This window comes from Polypterus senegalus, chromosome 15 (genome assembly GCF_016835505.1).
Source record: "Polypterus senegalus isolate Bchr_013 chromosome 15, ASM1683550v1, whole genome shotgun sequence".
Taxonomy (NCBI): domain Eukaryota; kingdom Metazoa; phylum Chordata; class Cladistia; order Polypteriformes; family Polypteridae; genus Polypterus; species Polypterus senegalus.
In genome coordinates this window covers 28945941-28971569 of record NC_053168.1, presented here as the reverse complement: position 1 = coordinate 28971569, position 25629 = coordinate 28945941, and the positions used below count along the sequence as shown (strand labels likewise).

At 38.2% G+C, this 25629-nt stretch overlaps 1 protein-coding gene across 5 annotated transcripts in view; it reads left to right on the top strand.

Annotated features, from left to right (window-relative positions):
• Positions 1–25629, top strand: part of ago2 (argonaute RISC catalytic component 2) — a 58522-nt gene that overhangs the window by 5363 nt on the left and 27530 nt on the right. For 2 of the 5 annotated variants that reach the window (XM_039736188.1, XM_039736190.1), the window contains 6 exons: positions 16717–16897; positions 17814–17934; positions 18609–18790; positions 21165–21301; positions 21539–21673; positions 22857–22944. In XM_039736188.1, the coding sequence (XP_039592122.1) occupies positions 16717–16897; positions 17814–17934; positions 18609–18790; positions 21165–21301; positions 21539–21673; positions 22857–22944 (844 nt within the window). Of the gene's footprint in view, positions 1–8054; positions 8084–8280; positions 8352–16716; positions 16898–17813; positions 17935–18608; positions 18791–21164; positions 21302–21516; positions 21674–22856; positions 22945–25629 lie in introns of those variants that run through there. The other 3 variants (XM_039736191.1, XM_039736189.1, XM_039736192.1) reach the window with 3 other exon arrangements.

Below are 25629 nucleotides of genomic sequence, written 5' to 3'. Positions count from 1 at the left end.
CATGACAGGAATGTTCATATATTATATGGTAAAATTCAATTATTGCAGCAGCAGCTTAATTTTAACTGAGAATGGGATATAATTGTGCCTTAGGTTTTTTTTTTTATATATACCTGTGTGTATGTATATATATATTTCACAGCCCTCAAAGCATTTGCCATATTTTTTTCTTAATAAGGAATATGTGTTGTTAAATTGTATCCATCTTTCTGTACCTTTTTCATTTTGTCTACTCCAGGTAAAAACCTGTCTTGCTTTTACGGGAAGTCAGGAATCTCTATTTTTATTTAGGTGGCATACTGGTGCCAATAAGTGACTCTGCTGCTCATAGGAACAAGGACCTGGGTTAAATGCAAGGCCAGAAAGAGTTTCATGAATGTAATATTGATATATTTAAAGATAAAGTACTTTTAGGTTAATGCAGATATGGCTTCCACAGTTTTTTGTGTTATTGTAGCATTGTGCAATGCTACGGTTGTATTTCAAGGTAGCAGTTTGAAGTTAAGCAAAATGACACCTTTTATTGGCTAACTAGAAGAATTGCAATATGCAAGCTTTCAAAAGGCAACTCAGGTCACTTCTGTACGTAAGATGTAATACAGAAGCTGTAGTTTCCTGTGCTTATATAGACACTAGGACAAATACAGCTTTGGAAAACCTTTAAGTGAGACATCTTGTATGTAAAATGAACTAATTGTAATGCTAGCTACTTCAATCGGGTTTTTATCCATGACCATAAGTGTGTTGATACTGTAATATCGTTTATGATTCACATAAGTGTGCTCATCCACAATTGAGGCAGCAATCTTCATGTGCAATTTGCAAGAATGTAACTTGCTTTAATATTACCTCATGTGGCATGGTATGAAAGTCTGCATATTACCTCACACTTTGTAAGGGAGTTCAATGTTTTGTACAAAATTTGAAATGTGGTTATTTGTGACATACCCAAAACATCACTATTACAATGCTCATTTGTTCAGTGGTCAAAAAACATAACTTTTCAAACGTATTCATTTTCTTTGACTGGGCATGTCTTGTCTATGTGGATGGAAACAATCATGTAATGTACAAGATTTATTCTGAGTACTGTTCCATCTCTGTCAGATTAATTTCTTTTTATGAGTTCACTGTTGTCCAGTGTTTCCAAAACACTAGTGTTGCATTGGCACTAAAATTATGACTTCAGTATCAATACCCGTTTTCAGACCTCAGCACCAGTTCTGAAATGGTACTGAAGCAAAGAAAGCACAACTCCCCATAACAAACCCGCACCAAAGAATTCCCACCCCTAGCTGTAAAATTAACGGATACAACTACGCGATTCACCTGTTGCACCACATACTTGAAAGCCTCACTGCCATTCTACAAGCTAATGTTTGGATTCTAAAGCCTGACAAAGGGAAGGGGGTTGTTTGGGGAGATATTCCCACACTGAGTCTACAGTGCTCCTCCCTGCCTTGCTCCCAGGCTGTCTGTCAAAATTCCATTCCGTCTGTGTTTAAAAGGCACATGAGTCAGGCTCATTACTTGGTTGGATCACGCAGATGCAAGAAAATCTGATTGTGACTGCCTTTTACAAGTAGAGTCAGAGTTGATCTATTGAATGTCATTTTCAAAAAATGAATAAGTAGATTAATAGATAAAGGTACACCAGAAAAACAATGGCCTCATTTTTGAGAAAACAGCAAAAAATTCTGGATGAAATTTGGAAAATCAACAGAATTGTCCGGGATATTGTTGTGATCATTACACTGTGAAAACAAATAGCAGACCTTCGCATTTTGTACAATCCACATGTGACATGTACATATTTTGTGGTTAATGTTGCTCACATAAAGCGCAAGTTATATTTGAAAGAAAGCACACATGGCAGTTTGACTCAAGTGACAACTTTGAAGACAGGCTAGAGCCATTTTCCTATTTAGCACAATGTAAAAGAACAAAAGGACCCCAACAAGCAAAAAGCACACATTTGTAAACATATAAAATAATAATACTGCCTTTGTTTTCAATAGGCTTTTCTCCGTACTCAAAGCACTTCTTGTAAGTGGGAAGCCACTTCAAGCACCACTACTGTGTAGCATTCATCTGGATGGTGAAACAACAGCAGTCATTTTTGCACCAGTACACTCATCACACATTAGGTTGTGAAGTTGTGAGAGAAAGAGCCAATTAGAGACAGGGGGGTGATTAGGGAGGCAGAATGACTAGGCTGAAGTGGGCAATTTATCCTGGAATTCAGGATACACCCTACTTTACAAAGGATGCCCAGGGATCTTTTATGACCACAGAGATTCAGGGCTTCAGTTTTACTTCTTATCTGAAGTATGGTGCCATTTTACAAGGTTTCCCTCTCACTGCAGGGGCATTGTGATCCACATTCAGACCACATGATAAGCACCCCTGCTGGTCTCACTAGTGCCTCTTCCTGCAGCAACCCAAACTTTTCCTGGATGGTCTCTCATCCAAGTACTGGCAGTGCCCAAACATGCTTTGGTTCAGGTGGATTACCTCTTCTTAATTTTCAACCTTTTAAGGAACTTGCAAGCCCTTTAAAAAGTTTACTATGCAACTAAATATAAACTAAGACATTAGAAATGATCCAGTTGTTTTATCAGAACAATTAATAAAGATCCATGGTATATGAAGGTGTGTGTCCAATTTTGATTATATTCCCACCAATTTTAAAAACAAAATGTGGCCACCTATATAAACAGATGCAGCTTTGGTGTACATACATACCGCATTACGCGCAATTCATGCACATGCCTGCAAGATGTGAGGCTGTCTCAGCACAGCAGACCACGTTGCTAACCCTGAATCCATGAAGCTAATAGACACAAGGTTGTCTATGGGGCATCAACACTTCAACCAGTAATTACTATCATGCCTATGTCCTACAAGCTGCTAATCATAAGCACCTCAAAGCTTCATTAGATTACTGGTTGGGTGGAAGAAGCATGCCATAACAGACACACACATGCTAACTTTCCTGATTGTATGTAATTTTACAGTGAAGCCATATTGATTATAAGATCCATGAACATTTATATTAAAATAACTTTTTATATAATCTTTCATAAAATTTTTTCAGACATTGACCCAAGTTCTGACCTCTCTCTCAGTACCACAGAGATAAAGTCAACTCACTTGCTTCTGCTCACTACTATTAAATATTAAGTCCCACACTGCAAAAAAAACTGAGTTGGACCTCGTGGGAAAGCAGACCTCCATGCAGCGAGTTGGAGAGCGAAAGAACAAAGACAGGGTCTTTCAAAACTACTCTTCCTTCAACAAAAGTACCAAAGTGCTGATACCGTACCGTTTTAAAAACTGTGTTTTCTGTACTTTTTCAGTGCCGGTATACTACACGTCTCTAATGTACACACAGTTTTCTCAGAGTTCGTAGTGAGTTAAGGCAGCTCATGAGCTTTCCTAAATTCTGGTGAAGTTCGAAGTAAGATGCATTTACTCCTAAGAGTAGGGTCAAGTTTTGAACCAGTTAGGTCAGTTTTCCAACTCTGAAATGCTTGATGTATGCAAGCACTGGTCTTGCATGATGCCATAAAGATATAAATGAATAATTTGGGCGTTTATAAAATTATTAAAAAAAAAAAGTTTGTTTTTCATTAATTCCTAAAATAAGTTGCCCAACTATTTTTGTGGGTTTTTTATCTTTAACATTTGCTAATTTAATATGGCTTGGCTAATTTTTACCATTTACTGTATTTAAATCGGATGCAACAGCATTTTCAGCACTGAAGAATGCAGGACCCATTTTTAACCTCTGCTGACACAGCTTATGAAAGTCACTTATGAGTGAGAAACTGTTTTTTTTTTTTTTCTGTTGTGTGTGTGTGTTTTTTTTAACAATTCTATTGACATTTTCTTTCATTTTTTTTCCAAGTGAGATATTTCATGGGTGAAGGCTGTTTCAGCAGTGCTTTTGTATTCTTTGACAACTTTGCTATGCCACATGTTGCCCACATAATATTTGCAGTGACCCATCCGTATTGCATTGCAAGGCGTGTTTTTCGTACTTGATTGCTTCTCAAGTTTTCATGATTAGTCCAAATGGAACAGGCTAAATTTAGCACTTAACATTCACAAATTTGTTATGTGTGTACTGTCAATAACAATCATCTGGTCTTGCCTGTATGTAATCCTTATATTCTCCATTTAGTCTACTTCTCTGAATTATCCTGCATTGTTACGTAAAGGCAGTGTTGACTGTAGTGCTAATTTCTATTTGATATTTATTGCATATTTGAAACATTTAAAGTATAGATGTGAATCTTACAGCTTTTAAAGTTACAAGCATACTATTCAAATTATGCTTTGAAATATTTTAAGGCGAAGTTGGAGCCTAAAAAACTGAAGACAAACCCAGTTTTTTTGCATGACCATCTGTAACTGATAAAGTTGAATCTGTTTTAAAACACTCCACACTATCACATCACTAGTTCAAAGTTAATTTGATGAGTGTTCATCTGTTGTTGTTTTTTGCAAATATAGACTTGCATGTTTACATATCCTTTATGAAAATAAAAATTATTCATGTAGCTGAAACCTTGTATTATTTGGACTTTGACCTAAGAAGTGTGTTATTTGTGATTTGCTTTATACGTTAGCACATTCCAGTCATTAATGGATCTCTGTGAAGTGTAGTTTTGGTCACATGTATATACCAGTTTTCCATGCTGCAAGAATCATGAATTCTTTTTCCTGCACCAATTTCTGTAATAATTCACTTGTTTATATCAAGATAAACCCATTTTCATTGAATTACTTAAATATGAAACTGTATTTTACTGGAACCAAGCTCTCTCTCTTTAGCAGCTGAGGGCTAAAATATTTGCCATTTTTTAATAAGTCGTTCCTTTTTACATTTAAGGTTGGGTTTAATTTATGCTTTAAGAAAGAAAATGTGCTTATCTACTCATGTGTAGCAAGGGTAAGGGGTGTGTCTGAAAATGTTTTATCTTAGTTGTAAAATGTGATGACACTAAATTGTTCTAAACCTAATATACTCCTAAAATACTTTGTATTAATATGTGAAATTCATTGAATGCTTCCTTTTTTATTATGCAAATATTCAGTCATTACTAGAAAAAAAGTATGTTTAACAGCATGTGTGGGTTTCACTGGACATATGTTGTGTTGATCTTTTTTTTTTTTTTAACCTGATAGTAATAGTTACATTATATGATTACAGTTTCTATAACTAATAAACTTTCAGCAAATGCGTTTTTTTTTTTAAATATTTTCTCAAATTTGATTTAAAATGATACATAGGCTGTATTACTGTATGAACTTAATCCTCTTTTTTTATAATTGGTATCAGATTCTCTTTTTTGTTATAAAGTATGTCTAAAATACTTTAGGAAATTATCTAAAATAAAGACACTACATATATATTTAAATGGCATTTAACAATATTTTAAAATTGTTCTGAACTTTCTATACTTAGCTATTTGCTAATCTATGCAAGCTATTCTGGCAGTATTATAATATAAAAGGAATATAATGTTTGTTTAGCAAGATAAAACGTGGTGTGGTTGTTACTTGCTACTTTATAATTTACCTTTAAATTCCAAAGAGTCCCTTCATGTTCATAAAGGGACAATTTTTTCATTTTCGTTTTTTTGAACTGATTCAGTAGTACCACTTAATTATACCATTGTCACTCTATTACAAGTACATGAAATAATTCAGTTCATTACTTGACAAAAAAATTGACCATGAATATTGTGTGCAAATGAAGTAGTAGTGTTTGTCACATGTTGTGTACAATAAAGCTAATGCTGTGCCTTTTTCACCATTTTATTTGAATACTATCACTGATATTCACATGCATTTATTTATTTATTTTTTCACAAATTGTTACTAGATCGTATGCAGCTGAGCAGAGAAGATGATATTTACCAGCTAAATCTATTGTACTGTTTGCTGAATTTTATTGCACTTGCTGTACTCGACAAACATTTAGGCTTCAGAAACCTTTTTCAACTACTTAGTATTGAATAATGCACAAACTAGCTCCTAAAGTATCATACATGCATACATATCAGGCAAGCAACTAATAAATTCCTATGTTTGTTGAGTCACTTTGGCTATTTTGCAAAAACAAAGTTATCTGAAAAAATAACACTTTGTCCATTATCTGTCATATTCCTGGAACAAACCCTACAGCCTAGCGGGTGCTAAGGAGACATTGTAACTACTTACCCAAACCAAATCGGGTGGCTTCTTCAGCTTCAAAAAAAGCACCTATTCTATCCCAAATACACCCATATTGGCAAGTTTGTAAAGTTCAAACTTTACTGTATATAGATACATTCAGAGCACTTTGTACACTGCAATCATAGACTTACCTGAGTTGATACCCAGCCCTACTGGTCATGGTAGTTTTAGAAATGCTAGCACCCTGAGCATAAAAGGGAACCTAAGCAACAGTAAATAGAAGCTGTTCTGCCCAGACAAATAATTGGTAGGGTGTTTATGGTGCATTTCTGTTTTAGTCCATTACTTTGAATGGTGGCACCCAATAATCACAGTAATATGCCAACTGTTGATAGCTTTTTACTTTGTGAAGCAACAAAATAAAAACTAGGCTATACAACAAAAATCTTAACTTGAGTTCCTTTCAGGTGATGTGAATGAGCTAAAGAATTGACATCTTTACTTTTCTTGATCTTGAACAATTTTAGGGATGCCTTTTACATGGGGGCTTGAAATTAAGATACAATACTTTATCTTTTGTATACCTTTTCAGACCAGCTAGTATGACAAAACTTTTGGTAACCATATTCTAGCACTCCATTATAAGTCATGGATTCTGTTTTTACTTTGTTTGTTCCTGTTGTTATTCAGCCTTTAATCTTCTGACTGCAAAAACCTTGGAAACATTCAGAAGGTGGTACAACTTTATGAATGAGAAGTTAATTTTTTGTTTGTACAAGAAATAATAAATGTATTGACACGGTTTAAAATTTGTGAGGGAATACCTGGTTGTTCATTGCACTTACTTTCTTCACATAACCTCTATTTATTACACTTTTTATGAAATTCTCTGAAAGCATTCTACTTCTGTTACAGATTATTTTTCTTAATTTTTGTCAAAACAAAGGAAGGACTTTTTATTTCCTATGAGCTTTTGAGAGTAATATACTAGTTACACCACTTGTATAAAAATACATACACACTAAGTGCAAATGAAGAATTTTCTTTTTAACAAAACAAAATTCATTTACTTATTTTCAACCCCTCAATAAGCATTCAGTGCCTAGTGAAGTTTTGAGTGAGTGTAGACATTGGCTGTATTTCTTGTATCTTGAACTTTTTATCACTTCTTTGTCTCATTTCTTCTGTACAGCATTTTTGAATATTCATTATGTTACAGCAAAATATTTATTTGAAGTTGAAACCTTTAGTGATTGTGTTTGATAGCTATCTGCGCTTTTTTTTTTTTAACCCCTACATCATTCCATGTCAAATCAACCGATTTTTCCTAAAACTCACACACTTGTCTCAAAAGAATTCTTAAAGAAACACCAGGTGTATACGTGTTATCCAGTTAGCCTGTAAAATTATTATTATGTAAGAGCAATACTTTCCAAGATACAGCCAGTTTGTGAGGGTAGATTGACATATCTCAAAAACTAAAACTACTAGCAGGCTCAATCTTTTCCTACTGGTACCTTTTATAGGCATAGTACATAACTAAACCAAAATGTTTGGTCCAGATGGCACCACTTCGTAAAAGTGGGGGAAAATATATTTTGCGTCTTTAGCTTTGCCATGTTTAGCTTTTCAGAAAGCATACTTCTAACTGATACAGTCTGATGAAAAATTTTCCATGTTTAGATACCTACTCAGGGCTTTTCAAAGGGTTATAAACAAACAAGAAACTGCATCAGTGTTTGACCAGCATACCAATGAAATGTAAAAAAAATAATTTTGCTTCTAATTTTCAGACCAGCTTCATGCACTGTGAGAATATCCAGACGTCTTAAAAATGATTTTTCCTGTATCCTATGTGGTTCCTTATTTCTCAAAACATGGGTGAAATTCATCATTTGTAAGTAATAATAATCATCAAGTTCCTCATTACTAACTTGAGTATAGGATTAATGGGGAAAAAATAAATAGCCAAAGGCACATTAAGCACAACACATGAACAAAAGCTGCTCGATTTATCATTAAATACAAAACTAGTTATAATTTTTAACATCTTTGTATTGCAGCAACAGGAATGGGACCCATTTCATTTTTGTTTCAATCGAAGTGCAGAGTGTCTGGCATCTTTGTCTTTGAGATCAAGGTGGTACTGCCTCCCTTTGACCGCTGTAAGTACACCAAGTACTGCAATGACCACGGTAATGGCACCCAACAAACATCTTCTGTAGGTGGCCAATGGAAAGACAGTGCAGGATAGTTTGGATGCTTGAAACATATCAGGATGTCTGATTCCGCTTCACTCTTGTCACAAATCACACCAATCCAACATTTTTCATCATATGTGCACCCAACGTAACCTGCAGTAGGACACTGGTCTAATGTGAGGGTTGCATCTGATCCCATCAGAAGTGTGATTGTGAGAGGGCACGATCTCAACTATTGCTTCAGGGGTGAATATTCAGACTGTTTATTGACTGTCTTCACCAAACACCGTGCTGATGGAAAATAAACATATTTGCATAAGAAAAGTAAAGTTTGTGTTTTGAGAAAGAAGGGACAATGTAGAATAAATGAAAGATATTTTTAAAATTATCTCCATGTATCCCCGCATGCTGTTAGGGTGCTCTGAAAATGAAATCCAAAATGATTTTTTCGATTTGAGAGGTCTGCTGTTCAAAAACCTGGTGCGGTTTTCTGTTTATTGTCTTTTCAGTAAGCCTATATAGTTCTCTATATAAGGGGGTAAAAAAATCAGAACTTTGTGGTTGGTTACAAATATGCATTTCTGAGTTCTAATCAAAAATTTTTACAGTGTCTCCTGACTAACATGGGTATACCTGGTAATTTTTCCAGAATTTTTTGAGTCTGAAGTGTGTGGGCCATTGGTTGGTTTGACATGGAATGAGTCCCCTTCATATAGATATCTAACCTTGTTTGTTTGGCTTGTAAACCAGTTATAAACTGACCGAAACAGATGCATTAGTTATAAAATATTGGTGCAACACAGGACAAATGTACAAGAAAAGATACTTCCAGTATTAATTGTCCCCATAGTTCTGTAAATTCTGTTCATCCTGGTTAATTTGAGTAAAATTTATCACTTCATATACACAGTCTGTAATTTCAGAAGGTAACAATTTTACACTCCAGGACAATGCTTTATTGCTTATTTTACATAAAAATATTACAGATTAACAAATAAAATGGCAATAAAACCAAGCTATTATACTTTAAATCACAAAACTCACTTTAAACTAAAATGAACTACAGGTGTATACAGCATGTTAACACATTACCTCATAGAGTTGTATAAGGCATAATTATAGTACAAAAGCCCACTACTGACAATTTGTTATTGACGAAGTGAAATCTCCAGGGCAAAAGACACACCCAAAGATCTTTACCTGAAATGAAGGCTCTAGGAGTCGGTGGATAGGCAGAGTAGTTGGCTTTATTGCAATAAAACAGTTACACGGACTCAGCCCAATTCGGCCAAGTTGAGTCGAGCCCCGACCAGTTAAAAAAATGATAGTTTATATGATCATTTCTTATCACTCTGACCTCGCTCAAAACAGCTTATTCACTGTCCATTCTGACCCCTTTTTCTGTAGCTGGCCTGTCACATTTTTTTAATAATAACCACTATTATTTTTATCTTTTGTTATTGGTCTCTACTTTTCTGCTTCGCTTATTTTCTAGTCTGCCTTGAGCTTATAGACGTTCCCCCTTTTTCCACCCTTGGGCTGTCTTATCTTATCATTTCTCTTCCTTGGTCTTCGAGCTAGTTTATATTGTTGGCTAGAGCCAAGCTTTAATTAAAAAGAAATATGGCATGTGCCTTTATTTAACCATTCATTTAGCAGGCCTGACTTGCATTAATATTTGTTCTAAAGTTAATCTATACTAATAAAAGGCAAAGCCCTCACTGACTGACTGACTGACTCATCACTAATTCTCCAACTTCCCGTGTAGGTAGAAGGCTGAAATTTGGCAGGCTCATTCCTTACAGCTTACTTACAAAAGTTGGGCAGGTTTCATTTCGAAATTCTACGCCTAATGGTCATAACTGGAAGGTATTTTCTCCATTAACTGTAATAGAGTTGAGCTGGAAAGGCGGGGGGGAGTTTCATGTGACATCATCACGCCTCCCGTAATCACGTGAACTGACTGTCAACGCAGTGCGTAGAAAACCAGGAAGACCTCCAAAAAGCGCTTAAGAAAACATGCATTATATAATTGAGAAGGCCGCGAAACAATAAGAAGCGAGCGAGTGACATATACTACCATATTCATGAGTGCTGCTACCTCGGAAAGAAAGCAAGGTGTAAACCTAAACTTTAAATTAAGTTCATAGACAGGCTACCGCTGGCGTTTCACATGCCCACAGGTAATGCAGGGATACAAGTTTAATGAGAGGGCGCGGGATATAAGCGAGAGTTTTGATCACTTTGTAACTAAGTTAAAATTGTAGGTGAAGGGGTGTGCTTATGCAAATTCGAGACTGTGTTTGTGGGGATTGACAGTTAAAGGCGGGTGGGGGAATCACGTCATCATCTCCCCTCCCATTCATCTCATTTCGCTCTGAGCTGAGCTCCGCGGCTAACGCCGTCTTCCGAAGCAACTTCGTCAGACTGCCACCAAATACTCACAGAAAAATCCACAAGTTAATACACACGCTGTCTCTAGAGTTTCTCCACACTGAATCCTCCAGGCACTACTTACAAAAGGTCACATTGACAATCGTGTTACGTTATTTTTAAAATCTTTCCTTTTCTTAGCACAAGCACAGCTGAGAAGCTTGATGCATGTGCTCCATAACGCGTTAAAAATAATGCATTTAATCACACTTTGCATTACAAGCAAAGGGAGCTTTTGTCAATGCATGATTTCCTGGTACACCGATTACATTGATCAGCGCATCCCGATTCATTTTACCCTCGCACCACCTTAGTTTGAGAAGAAAAAATATGAGGTTAACACAGCAAAACAGATCACCAATTCAAGCTTTATGAATAATCGATTCGCCATCAATAATTGTTTTGGTAAAGCCATCCTCCTTCCATTTTATAATTTTTCCGCCACTAGCCATGATTAAATGAGCGGTAAAAAGTAAGAGCAAAGCGAGGGTGACTTATTTAGGCAGGCATATATATGACAGCAACACTCATGACAATGTCAATCATGTTACGTTATTATTAAAATGTTTCCTTTTCTTTTCATTACTTCTTTAACACACTACTTCTCCTGCGTAGGGCTGGCGGGTATATATATATATATATATATATATATGAATGACCTCCAAAGAGTGCTGAGACTTTTGATATCATGAACGTGTCTGCAAAAACTGGGGTCTCCTGCCCAGCAAAAGTCGAGCAGCCAGCGTGCATAGCTGTGCCGGCCTTTGAGGCGCTGACTGCGCTTCTGCCTTAAGTCAAAGTGAGCACTTTTAATTTTTGTCATCCTCCCCCTGCGCTATAGCCCAGACAAGTGCAAACACGGGACCCCTTTTCTACACCACGGCAAAATAATATTAAGGCGATTCACACTTTCTTTTGCACGTATACGATTATGAGGTCCTCAGCTCGGATTATGAAGACACGCACAGGAGTGGAGGACTGACAGTGCCATCACAGCCGATTAATGGCGGGGCGGCTTACCAGTCTACACAAGACCCACGACTGTCCCCAAAAGGCGATCATAACGTCAGCGAACACATCTCTCTATACTATATAAAAGAAAAAGGCAACTTTCCTTTCTTTACACCTTTTATCCCAAACCAAAGCCTTTCTCTCTTAACACTGCAGAGGACACAAAACTAATTTTCTTTAAATGCGGTAAGGCACATTACCAGAGGCACAAATTTGAACGTTCACATAGAAAATGTAATTTCAATGTACCTGTACTTCTTAAAAGGTTAATGTTTTACTGTTTAATAACTTAGACTATAATTTATTATTTTTCCCTTGCACTCAGTGACCAAACCTATACACACACATATAGACACATACAAACATACACACAAGTATATGTATGTGTATATATATATATATATATATATATATACACACACACACACACACACACACATACATACATACATACATACACATATATATATAATTTGTGTGTGTGTATATGTATATATATATATATATGTATATATATATATATATGTGTGTGTGTGTATATGTATGTGTGTGTGTGTGTATATATATATATATGTGTGTGTGTGTGTATATGTGTATATATATGTATATGTGTATATATTATATATATATGGGAGAGAGAGATATGAGAACAACACTCATATCAATGACAAAACAATTACATTAACAACCATGTTACGTTATTTTTAAAATTTTTCCTTTTCTTTTTTGTACCTTCTTTAACACACTACTTCCTAACAAACTCCAATTCGGAGTACACAACCTATCTAAAAGACAGCTCTCCACCACAGAATATAATATTCTCTCCAGAGGACTAAAATTCAACTACAAAGACGCATCTAACATGAACTTCCTAGGTGCCTTGGAACACATCCTGTCAACCGAAAAAGTACAGACAGAAAATGCACAAGAAATAAGGTGCAGTGTCGCCAGCCAGCTACACGCAGGACAACCGACCAAACGTATTTCCACAAGTGAACAAAAAGCCTTACGGTCGCTACAGAATGACAGCAGCATCATCATCACACCAGCCGACAAAGGAGGTGCAACTGTCGTTTTAGACAAAGAACAATACACCACAGGTATAGAAGAAATGGTTTCTGACACTTATCAACAGCTGAGTAAAGACCCAACGAAAACCACACTTAATAGAATAAACACTGCTCTGACCAAACTCCGGAATAACAACCACCTCGATGCACAGAATTATTATAAAATGAAATCCAACGATGCTATCTGCCCTGAATTTTACGGACTCCCGAAAATACATAAAACACCACTGAAATTCAGACCAGTGGTCAGCCTAATATGCGGACTATCCTACAACTTATCAAAAAGACTTTTCCAATTACTCAAACATCTAACTTTTGATTCAGAATATTCTGTGAACTGCGCTGAGTTGGCATTACAATGCTTAAAAGATTTATCCGTCGCCGAGGATGAAATCATGGTCTCTTTTGACGTTGTGTCGCTATACACCATGATACCGATTCATTCTAGGCACAGAAACACTTTTAATGAAACTGGAAAGTGACCCCACTATAGAAACAAGAACTAAGCTATCGATTAAAGACATACTACACCTAATATCACTCTGCCAAAAAACTCACTTTCATTTTAACGGCAAATACTATACTCAGAAAGAAGGCATGCCAATGGGATCGCCGTTATCAGGACTTCTAGCAGAACTGGTAATGCAACGATTTGAAAACATGGCTCTATCTCAGTTCACACCCAAAATTTGGATACACTATGTGGACGACACATTCGTCATAATAAAAAATGATCAGCTGAATGAATTCTACAAGCACATCAACTCAATATTCCCGGCAATCCAATTCACAATGGAGAAAGAAATTAACCGACACATCAGCTTCCTGGACATCTACATTGAAAGAAGTAATGACGCCACCCTGACTACTAGTGTTTACCGTAAAGAATGCTATGCAGACAAGATATTACACTTCGCCAGCAACCACCTGATATCTTCTAAACGGAGCTGTGTTAAAACTCTATTCAGAAGAGTCCACACCCATTGTATCTGAAGGAAACAAAATGAAAGAGAGCGCTATCTCTTCCACGCTTTCACTTCAAACGGATACTCGAAAACATTCATTAATCGAAGCCTACACAGAAGACGCCAAAAAACTCAACAAACAATTGACTCGAATCATAACCCACCCCCCACTCCCTTATCACCACAATGTGTCTGAAGGTGCTGCACGCATCCTGGCCAAGTCAGGTGTCAGAATAGCACACAAACCCATGAACAATCTGCACACGGTCCTCTTTAATGCCAAAAACAAGAAATTGACAGCAGAAACACTAAACGCAGTACAGTCAACCCTCGTTTATCGCTGTTAATCCGTTCCAGACTCTGCTGCGATAAATGACTTTCCGCGAAGTAGGATTCTTTATTTATAAATCGAATATTTTCGCAGTTAGAGCATAGAAAACCTGTTTACGACCTTCTAAATACAGTAATCCCTCCTCGATCGTGGGGGTTGCGTTCCAGACCCCCCCGCGATAGGTGAAAATCCGCGAAGTAGAAACCATATGTTTGTATGGTTATTTTTATATATTTTAAGCCCTTATAAACTCTCTCACACTGTTAACATTATTAGAGCCCTCTAGACATGAAATAACACCCTTTAGTCAAACTTTTAAACTGTGCTGCATGACAAGACAGAGATGACAGTTCTTTCTCACCATTAAAAGAATGCAAACATATCTTATCTTCAAAGGAGCACCGTGAAGAGTAGATAATGTCAGAGAGAGCTCGCTAAGAAAAGCAAACAATCAAAAAATCAATATGTGCTTTTAAGTATACAGAAGCACGCAATAAAGCGGCATTTTGTAGAGGAGTGTCCTATCTTCTAGGCAAACAGCCACTGTGTAAACAGCCCCCTCTGCTCACACCCCCTCCGTCAGGCAGAGAGAGTGAGAGAGACAGAGAGAAGCAAACAAAACAAGCGCCACGTGGGAAGCATATCTTATAGCATTGAGGAGTTTTAGTTAATATGTAATACATGCTCTGATTGGGTAGCTTCTAAGCCATCCGCCAATAGCGTCCCTTGTATGAAATCAAGTGGGCAATCAAACTGAGGAAGCATGTAACCTAAATTAAAAGACCCATTGTCCGCAGAAAGCGGCGAACCAGCAAAAAATCCGTGATATATATTTAGATGTGCTTACATTTAAAATACGCGATAGAGTGAAGCCGCGAAAGTCGAAGCGCGATATAGCGAGGGATTACTGTATACAGCATTCCATGCAGTTCGTGCTCAGCGGTATACATAGGACAAACTTCAAAAAGAATCGCAACACGTATACAGGAACACCGCAACGCCGTCAGAAGAAAGGACGCACTGTCATTGATCTATAAGCATACTAAATCAACAGGACATACATTTAATTGGGACGATGTACAAGTAAAACTTAAAGCCAATAATAAAAGTGCTAGAGAGCTGGCTGAATCCTGGTTATCAAATGAGAACGCCATCAACAGACCCTTGGACATAAATCCAGGATATACAAACTTAAGAAGAACTTATTCTTAATAAACAAGACTTTACTCCCAACAACCTCATCCCCCCCCACACGGACCTAGCCAACCTGTAAGGTATTGCTATATATTGCCTTTGATTCTTGTAAGTCTAAGCATTATCCTCTGATGAAGACCCCTGGTAGGGGTTGAAAGCTCAGGAATAAAAACTACTTTATGATACGTGATTCATTTTCTCTGTGGATCTCCAACTACTAATATATATATATATATATATATATATATATATATATATATATATATATATATATATATATATATATATATATATATATATATATATATATATATATATATATATATATGAGAACAAGACTCATATCAATGACAAAACAATTACATTAACAATCATGTTACGTTATTTTTAAAAATTTTCCTTTTTCATACCTTCTTTAACACACTACTTCACTTTATTTATGCTAATACATCCATCCATCCATCCATTTTCTAACCCGCTGAATCCGAATAGGGTCACGGGGGTCCGCTGGAGCCAAACCCAGCCAACACAGGGCACAAGGCAGGAACCAATCCTGGCCAGGGTGCCAACCCACCGCAGGACACACACAAACACCAAGCACACACTAGGGCCAATCTAGAATCACCAATCCACCTAACCTGCATGTCTTTTGGATTGTGGGAGGAAACCGGAGCGCCCGGAGGAAACCCACGCAGACACGGGGAGAACATGCAAACTCCCGAGGGAGGACCCGGGAAGCGAACCCGGGTCTCCTAACTGCGAGGCAGCAGCGCTACTACTGCGCCACCGTGCCGCCCATATGCTAATACATGATATGGAAAATAAAATTAGTATATTCATCTGCCATCTTCAGCAGATACACTTCCTGCGATGACAAGGCTGGAACACGTATTCAGGATGCAAAGAAATATAAGTAGTGATTTCAGCCACTCGGCTAAATGGCCAGCTGCTGGTCAAGCTCCTTATCTGTGTTGACACTTATTGCACAGTTATGCATGCATCTGGATATATTTGATGACATGTGCACATGAAAGTATAAAATGAATAAAAATGTATTACAAGCAAAACAATCACTAAGACCTGACTATTATTGCATTACATCACACTTGAAGTCCTTACTTGTAAGGAGATTTTATTATTATTTTTTATCTATGAAGTTAGTAAATGTGTTATTTTGGTAAGAATTTAATGTGCTGTTCCTAGCAATACAGTGGAATTATATCTGCCTGATATTGATGAGACAAAAATACTAAAACATTTTGTGTTATGTGTGTTAAATTATGTGTAGATTTAACTAGAATAAAACTCCTGATTCTGTTTTTCAGCACCGCCATCTCCACCAGCACAAGACTTTGCTTTCAAGCCTCCATCACGTCCAGACTTTGGAACTATGGGCAGAATAATCAAACTGCAGGCAAACTTTTTTGAAATGGACATTCCAAAAATTGAAGTGTACCATTACGAAATTGATATCAAGCCAGAAAAGTGTCCCAGAAGAGTGAACAGGTTACTTCTTATTCTTTTTTTTATGTTATATAGTCTGAATAATTTTCTGTTTTAAAATTTTTGTGAAGTGTAAAACTTGGAATAAACATTTTTTTTGGTCTGTTCATAATCAAGTCTCCAGTTGTGCTGTCCTTCCCTCTTTGCTTCCAACACAGCGTTTCCAGTTCAGTTTCATTTGTATTTTGACAAAAAAAGTTATCATTGTTCATGAAGTCCTGGTACACAGTCATTTGAAAAATTAAGTGTGCCCCATATAATGTTTTTTCTTTTACTCCAACCTGTCTGTGATGAAATAGTATGCACGTGCGGTCAGAAAATAAACTCCCCAGGAAGAAAAAAATTTTCACTAACCGAAGTGGCCATGGTGAACAACTTTACAACACCTGTGCCAAGTCTCAGAAATGCCTCACAGGGTACTTCCCTAGTAAAGAACAGGTACTGTCACTAAGTAAAGTTGCACAAGGAGAACAACCTCCAAATGAAATCTCTGGTCCAAATGGGGAAACTGTAAAATATGGTGGAGATATGTTCAATGGTGTTTATTTGCATACCAGAAAAATACACCTTCAGATGTCACAAAGCTAATACCTAGAATTTGTTTAAAAAAATAATTAAAAATCAACATGAGGCATTCAGTGATCTTCTGCTGTTAGTGTCTTGAATTGAGGAAGACAAATTTTAATTTAAAATTAATCATCATCCAAGACTGATTAACCGCATAGATCTGCTACCAGCCTTTAACTTTGGTTATTTTATCCTGCGAAAATATTAACTATTTTATTGTATGTGTATGCCTGTCACTGCAGTTTATGTAATACATGAATGTTAAATCTATGCCTTATTACTATTTTTATAGTTGACCTAGCCAAACATTTTTCTTATTTTATTAAGTATAATACTGTATCTTTAATTTTAGAGAAATAGTTGAACATATGGTGCAGCACTTTAAAACTCAGATATTTGGAGATCGGAAACCTGTATATGATGGAAGGAAAAATCTGTACACTGCAATGTCTCTTCCAATTGGACGTGATAAAGTAAGTATACATTGTGTTGTTTTCATATATTTCAAGTTTCGATTCATTCTGTGATTGCATGGGTACCGTAACAGGTGTAAGTGGAGACTAGACTCCAGTGCAGAAGGACATAAGTTAAACCAAATTTAAATCCATTCTTCAGAAAAAATGTAGATAGTTATAAAAAAATATCACCTAAAATCTTTCACTTTCCAGTTGGTACTTCTCCTTTTGACTCTCAATTCACAGTATGTGAACTTGACTAAAGTTATAAAGCCTGTTTTAGTTACAGGTGTGCACATTCACTTCATGTTCTGCTCCAGAGTTGTAATCCAGACACGTGATTTTTCGCCTCTTGGCAGCTGTGGCCACTCCCATTCCTTTCATTAGTTAAAACACAACAGTTATTCTATTTGTGAAGGCTCAGCATGTTCCCAGATCCTGCTCTGCACAAAAAAGAAGACACACTAAGACCAACTGTGTGCTAGTGTTTCAGTGCACATCTTTTGCACTGATGTAATGCATTGATTCACTTTGGCCAAGTTTTTAACATACCTACTTAGGAAAAATGAAAATTCACTACTTAAGGATTACTTGTTATGAAGCTAGTGAGGAGGTACTCTTCTGTGCACAATGTATTAACTAATTTGAAAAATTATTCTTCTGTATCATGTTCTGTATGTTTTTAATTGTAGGTTGAGCTAGAGGTCACTATCCCAGGAGAAGGGAAAGACAGAAGTTTTAAAGTGGCAATAAAATGGGTTTCATGTGTCAGTCTTCAAGCTCTTCATGATGCGCTTTCAGGTCGACTACCAAACATTCCCTTTGAAACTATTCAGGCACTGGATGTGGTTATGAGGCACCTGCCCTCTATGAGGTGAGATGAATATGTATATTTTTTTTTTTTATCGAGATTCTTTATAAAAATGCTTTTCTCAAAAGTACATTCATTTTACTTGTTTTTGTTCATGGTCTGAATATTTCTAGTTTAATTTAGGAAAAAGCAGTTATTTTAAAACAAAAATATTTACTGCTGTTTTTTAGATGTTTCATTGTATGAAGATATGGTTGGCTACTTGCGCCAGAACCAAATTAAATGGGTTTGATAAAAGATAAGTGGATAAATAGATGTTTTACTCTTCACCAGTGCATATTGTTAGCTCAATTGCTTACCCTAAACTGGAATGGAAATGTGTGTCTTTCTACCTATTCTGAATTAAACATCTCAGCTATCAAAAGCCATTGTCAGAACTGGAGGAGTCCTGGATTCTTCTGCTGGTTGGTACTGGAAAAATTATAAAAACTCCTGAAATTTGAAATGTACTGAAGTGTTCAAACCCCGGCATGCTAAATGCATTTTTTTTATGTATTTTCCTCAGTAATGTCTTTTCAGCCCTAGAGGACAGAAGACATGAGGTCCATTTTTCTTTTATATAAATTGAATCTCAGTGACTCTTTGTGACTGACAATTGAACTTACTAAATATTGCATTGTAATGATCTTAAAGTGTTTAGTTTATGATTTTTAACTAGTAGCTGTTTTTATTCACACGGTGTCAACAAATCCCCAAAAAAGTTGGGACAAGTAGCAATAAGAGGCTGGAAAAAGTCAATTTGAGCATAACGAAGAACTGGAAGACCAATTAACACTAATTAGGTCAATTGGCAACATGATTGGGTATAAAAAGAGCTTCTCAGAGTGGCAGTGTCTCTCAGAAGCCAAGATGGGTAGAGGATCACCAATTCCCACAATGTTGCGCAGAAAGATAGTGGAGCAATATCAGAAAGGTGTTACCCAGCGAAAAATTGCAAAGACTTTGCATCTATCATCATCAACTGTGCATAACATCATCTGAAGATTCAGAGAATCTGGAACAATCTCTGTGCGTAAGGGTCAAGGCCGTAAAACCATACTGGATGCCCGTGATCTCCGGGCCCTTAAATGACACTGCACCACAAACAGGAATGCTACTGTAAAGGAAATCACAGAATGGGCCCAGGAATACTTCCAGAAACCATTGTCAGTGAACACAATCCACCGTGCCATCCGCCGTTGCCAGCTGAAACTCTACAGTGCAAAGAAGAAGCCATTTCTAAGCAAGATCCACAAGCTCAGGCGTTTTCACTGGGCCAGGGATCATTTAAAATGGAGTGTGGCAAAATGGAAGACTGTTCTGTGGTCAGCGAGTCACGATTAAGTAGTTCTTTTTGGAAATCTGGGACACCATGTCATCCGGACCAAAGAGGACAAGGACAACCCAAGTTGTTATCAACGCTCAGTTCAGAAGCCTGCATCTCTGATGGTATGGGGTTGCATGAGTGCGTGTGGCATGGGCAGCTTGCATGTCTGGAAAGGCACCATCAATGCAAAAAAATATATTCAGGTTCTAGAACAACATATGCTCCCATCCAGACGTCATCTCTTTCAGGGAAGACCCTGCATTTTTCAACAAGATAATGCCAGACCACATTCTGCATCAATCACAACATCATGGAGAAGGATCCGGGTACTGAAATGGCCAGTCTGCAGTCCAGATCTTTCACCTATAGAGAACATTTGGCGCATCATAAAGAGGAAGGTGCGACAAAGAAGACCTAAGACGATTGAACAGTTAGAGGCCTGTATTAGACAAGAATGGGAGAGCATTCCTATTTCTAAACTTGAGAAACTGGTCTCCTCAGTCCACAGACGTCTGTTGAGTGTTGTAAGAAGAAGGGGAGATGCCACACAGTGGTGAAAATGGCCTTGTCCCAACTTTTTTGGGATTTGTTGACACCATGAAATTCTGAATCAACATATTTTTCCCTTAAAATGATACATTTTCTCAGTTTAAACTTTTGTTCCGTGATTTATGTTCTATTCTGAATAAAATATTAGAAGTTGGCACCTCCACATCATTGCCTTCAGTTTTTATTCACGATTTGTATAGTGTCCCAACTTTTTTGGAATCCGGTTTGTACTTTACATATGGTTTTGTTGTTCAGAATTTCCTGGTGCATCTGTCCTATACTGAACATCGTGCTTGGTTTGAGATTCTTTACATACTTTTCAATAACCGCTAAATTTGGTGCCTCTATTAGTAAGGGTGAGTGTTCCCCTAGATGGATTTGTAGAACATAGTCAGAGCTGGTTCCTTATTTCCAGTGTGATCAGGATTTCCTCAGGCTTGCTTGGGTCCAGCAATTTGAAAAGTTGGTTGAGAAAATGTCCCTCTGTCTCTGTAGTAAAATAAAACTTATTTCTTTCAACAGGTACACACCTGTTGGCCGTTCATTTTTTACTCCTTCTGAGGGCTGTTCAAATCCCCTTGGTGGAGGAAGGGAAGTATGGTTTGGTTTTCATCAGTCTGTCAGGCCATCACTTTGGAAAATGATGCTAAACATTGATGGTAGGTGCATTCTATTTTTGTGAACATGTAAGAAAGATTGGTACCCATATGAATTCTGCTACTGTGTATATTTCCTTTTGTACTTTAATAACTCTTTGATAATTAGGTTCTCTGTGGAATACCTGACAATTTACCATGTATTTCTATTAATTGATAGTTTTTTTTTGTGTTTTTTTTTTCTCCTCTATCGATTGATCATATGATCTTGTATCCAGTTACTGCCTGTGTATTTTGCAGTGTCAGCTACAGCTTTTTACAAAGCTCAGCCTGTTATTGAGTTCATGTGTGAGGTGCTGGATTTCAAAAGTATTGAAGAACAGCAAAAGCCACTTACGGATTCACAGAGAGTTAAGTTTACAAAAGAAATTAAAGGTAACCATTTTAAGTAAAATTGTTTAAATAATATTGGCAACTATGGGGAACGCATAGTGTTAAAGATTGTACTTGATTATTGTATTTTGTTAAAGCACCTTGAGCATGGCAAAGGCGCTATGTAAATGTACAGGTATTATTGTTATTATCATTTATTAATACATATTTTAAACTATATTGTTTTGTAAACTAGCATCAGTTTGTACATCCTTCTTGTACTGCTAAAAGAATATAAACAAGAATTTTATTGTGCATCATTTTGTATCACTTTGTATAGTTCTGAGACAAAGCCTTTGCTCCTTTTTATATTTGTCATAATGAGTGACTTCAGATCTTCAAACAAAATGTAATATTAAATAAAGAGAACCAGTTTAAACATAACACTATTTTAAAATTATTACTTACCATACTAAAAAGTAATAAAGTTTTCCATCATCTTTATTGCCCTTTTGAATAGATAATTGCCCCCTTAGGTACCCATTCATACAGCTGGCCAAACTCTGGTCATATTTGGTTGCAGTTAGTCCTGCTATATCTCCTTCACTATGTAGTTATTGACCTTGTATTTATTGAACCACGAGAGTATAGTCACCAAGTTTTGTAGAAGTACACAATGCCTTAGTCAATAGAAAATGCTAAACCAGGTAAGGAAAAAGTTACCAATCATGAAAGGATTACAAGAATATTTTATAGCCTTGGGGAGTCCACTGCACTATAAACAGAGCCTTTATCTCTATGAATGTTCTGTCATCTCTTTGTAGCCTGAAGCAGAAGTGTAATTGGGTTATGCAGCACGACAACAACCCAAAAGCCTACAAAATAAACAATTTGTAGTCACTGTCTAAAGTTACAGTTACCATTTTCTTTGTGGTACAATGTCAGTTCAAATAGACTACAGTCTGTATCCGTTATACTATATATCAGCCTCGCATTGCTTCGATTAACAGAAAAGGTTATACTGCAAAAACTGAGGTATTGTGTGCCAAAGAACTCATACATATGTTATCAGCAATTGTTGTAATAAAACTTGACATAACAGTAAAGTTTTTCCACTTGAGACTAAGAGGCCCCAAATAACTTTTGAGCTTTCTGCCTCAAGATTTTTAAATAAGAAGGAACATTACCTTGTATAATAATTCTCATTGTGTACTGTTTCCTAATAGATTTTATCTTGTGTATATAGGCCTGAAAGTGGAGATAACACACTGTGGACAGATGAAGAGGAAATACAGAGTCTGTAATGTAACAAGGAGGCCAGCAAGTCACCAAACGTAAGATGTTAAATGCTTGATTTTTTTTTTTTTATTTCCATGTAAACAGAAGTGTGGTGATGAGGTCAAAAATTTGGTATTAAATTAGGTTGCTTTTCTGATTCTGTGATGTTCAAACCATCAATAAATGTTTATTTTAGCCTTGTGTGTGTTTGTGTCTTTGGAAAATCCAAATTATTTTTCATGTATTAAAATGATGGAAAAAGTATGCAGTTTTTTGTGTTGTGTAGAGCTCATGGATGGCTACATCCTAGCAATGTTGCACAAATTAGGAGTAAGTGGTTTTTAAAATACCCGCTTTCAATGCATAGGCATGTATAGAGTGATAAAATTCTAACATGAGCTTTTGTAGGCTTTGTGCCCTAGGAACCAAGTTACTATTCTATAACATTTCAGTAATTATTGACCATTCTGGTGCTGATCTTTGTGATCATAAAATAGGTCATTTCAATAGTAATTGACAAAACAAATTTATAATTACTTCCCATGGGCTCACCACCTATGGGAGGGGCCAAGGAGGTCGGGTGCAGTGTAAGTTGGGTGGTGGCCGAAGGCGGGGACCTTGGCGGTCCTATCCTCGGCTACAGAAGCTGGCTCTTGGGACGTGGAATGTCACGTCTCGGAAGGGGAAGGAGCCTGAACTAGTGTCAAGGTCGAGAGGTCCCAGCTAGATATAGTCGGGCTCACCTCAACGCACAGCTTGGACTCTGGAATCAATCTCCTTGAGAAGGGCTGGACTCTCTACTGCTCTGGAGTTGCCCCCGGTGAGAGGTGCTGCGCGTGTGTGGGCATACTTATTGCCCCCCTGACTTGGAGCCTGTTCATTGGGGTTTACCTCGGTGTTGTTTGTGCGTATGCGGCGTACAGCAGTTTGGAGTACCCACCCTTTTTGTAGTCCATGGAAGGGTTGCTAGAGGGCATACTTTCTGCGGACTCCCTCGTACTGCTGGGAGACTTCAATGCTCACGTGGGCAATGACCGTGAGACCTGGAAGGGCGTGATTGGGGGAATGCCCCCCGACCAAATCTGAACCAGAGAGGTATTTTGTTATTGGACTGTGATCATCACGGATTGTCCATAACGAACACCATGTTCAAGCATAGGGGTGGTCATATGTGCACTTGGCACCAGGACACCCTAGGCCTCAGGTCGATGAATGACTTTGTGGTCGTGTCGTCTGACTTGTGGCCACATGTCTTGGACACTTGGGTGAAGAGAGGGGCAGAGCTGTCAACTGATCACCACCTGGTGGTGAGTAGGCTTCGATGGTGGAGGAGGATGCCGGTCAGGTCTTGTAGGCCCAAACGTGTTGTGAGGATCTGCTGGGAATGTCTTGCAGAGTCCCCTGTCAGAAGTAGCTTCAACTCCCACCTCCGGCAGAACTTCGACCACGTCCCGAAGGAGGTGGGGGACATTGAGTCCGAATGGGCCATGTTCCGTGCCTCTATTGTTGAGGCGGCTGACCGGAGCTGTGGCCATAAGGTGGTTGATGCCTGTCGTGGCGGCAATCCCCGAACCCGTTGGTGGACACCGACGGTTAGAGATGCCGTCAAGCTGAAGGAGTCCTAGAGGACCCTTTTGTCCTGTGGGACTCTGGAGACAGCTTATAGGTACTGGCAGGCCAAGTGGAATATGGCTTCAGTGGTTGCTGAGGCAAAAACTCTGGCGTGGGAGGAGTTTGGACAGGCCATGTAGAACGACTTTCGGACAGCTTTGAGGAGATTCTGGTTCACTATCTGGCGTCTCAGGAGGCGGAAGCAGTGCAGTGTCAACACTGTATATCGTGGGGATGGTGCGCTGCTGACCTTGGGTCGTGGGGGGGGAGTACTTCGAAGACCTCCTCAGTCCCACTAACATGCCTTCCAATGAGGAAGCAGACCCTGGGGACTCAGAGGTGGACTCCCCCATCTCTGGGACTGAGGTCACAGAGATGGTCAAAAAACTCCTTGGTGGCAGGGCCCTGGGGGTGGATGAGATACGCCCGGAGTTCCTCAAGGCTCTGGATTTTGTAGGATTGTCTTGGTTGACACGCCTCTGCAACATCGCATGGACATCAGGCACAGTGCCTCTGCATTGGCAGACCATGGTGGTGGTCCCCCTCTTTAAGAAGGGGGACCCGGAGGGTGTGTTCCAACTACAGAGGGATCACACTCCTCAGCCTCCCTGGAAAAGTCTGTTCGGGGTTCCTGGAAAGGAGGGTCCGTCAGATAGTTGAACCTCGGATTCAGGAGGAACAGTGTGGTTTTTGTCCTGGTCGCAGAACAGTGGACTAGCTGCATGGGAGTTGCCCAACCAGTCTACATGTGTTTCGTGGACTTGGAAAAGGCATTCGACTGTGTCCCCTGGGGAATCCTGTGTGGGATGCTCCGAGAGTATGGTGTACTAGACCCCCTGATAAGGGCTGTTTGGTCCCTGTACAACCGGTGTCAGAGCTTGGTCCACATTGCCGGCAGTAAGTCAAACCCGTTTCCGGTGAGTGTTGAACTCCGCCAGGGCTGCCCTTTGTCAGCGATTCTGTTCATACCTTTTATGGACAGAATTTGTAGGTGCAGCCAGGGCGTTGAGGGGGTCCAGTTTGATGGGCTCAGGATTGGGTCACTGCTTTTTGCAGATGGTGTTGTCCTGTTTGCTTCATCAGGCCGTGATCTTCAGCTCTCTCTGAACCAGTTCACAGCCGAGTGTGAA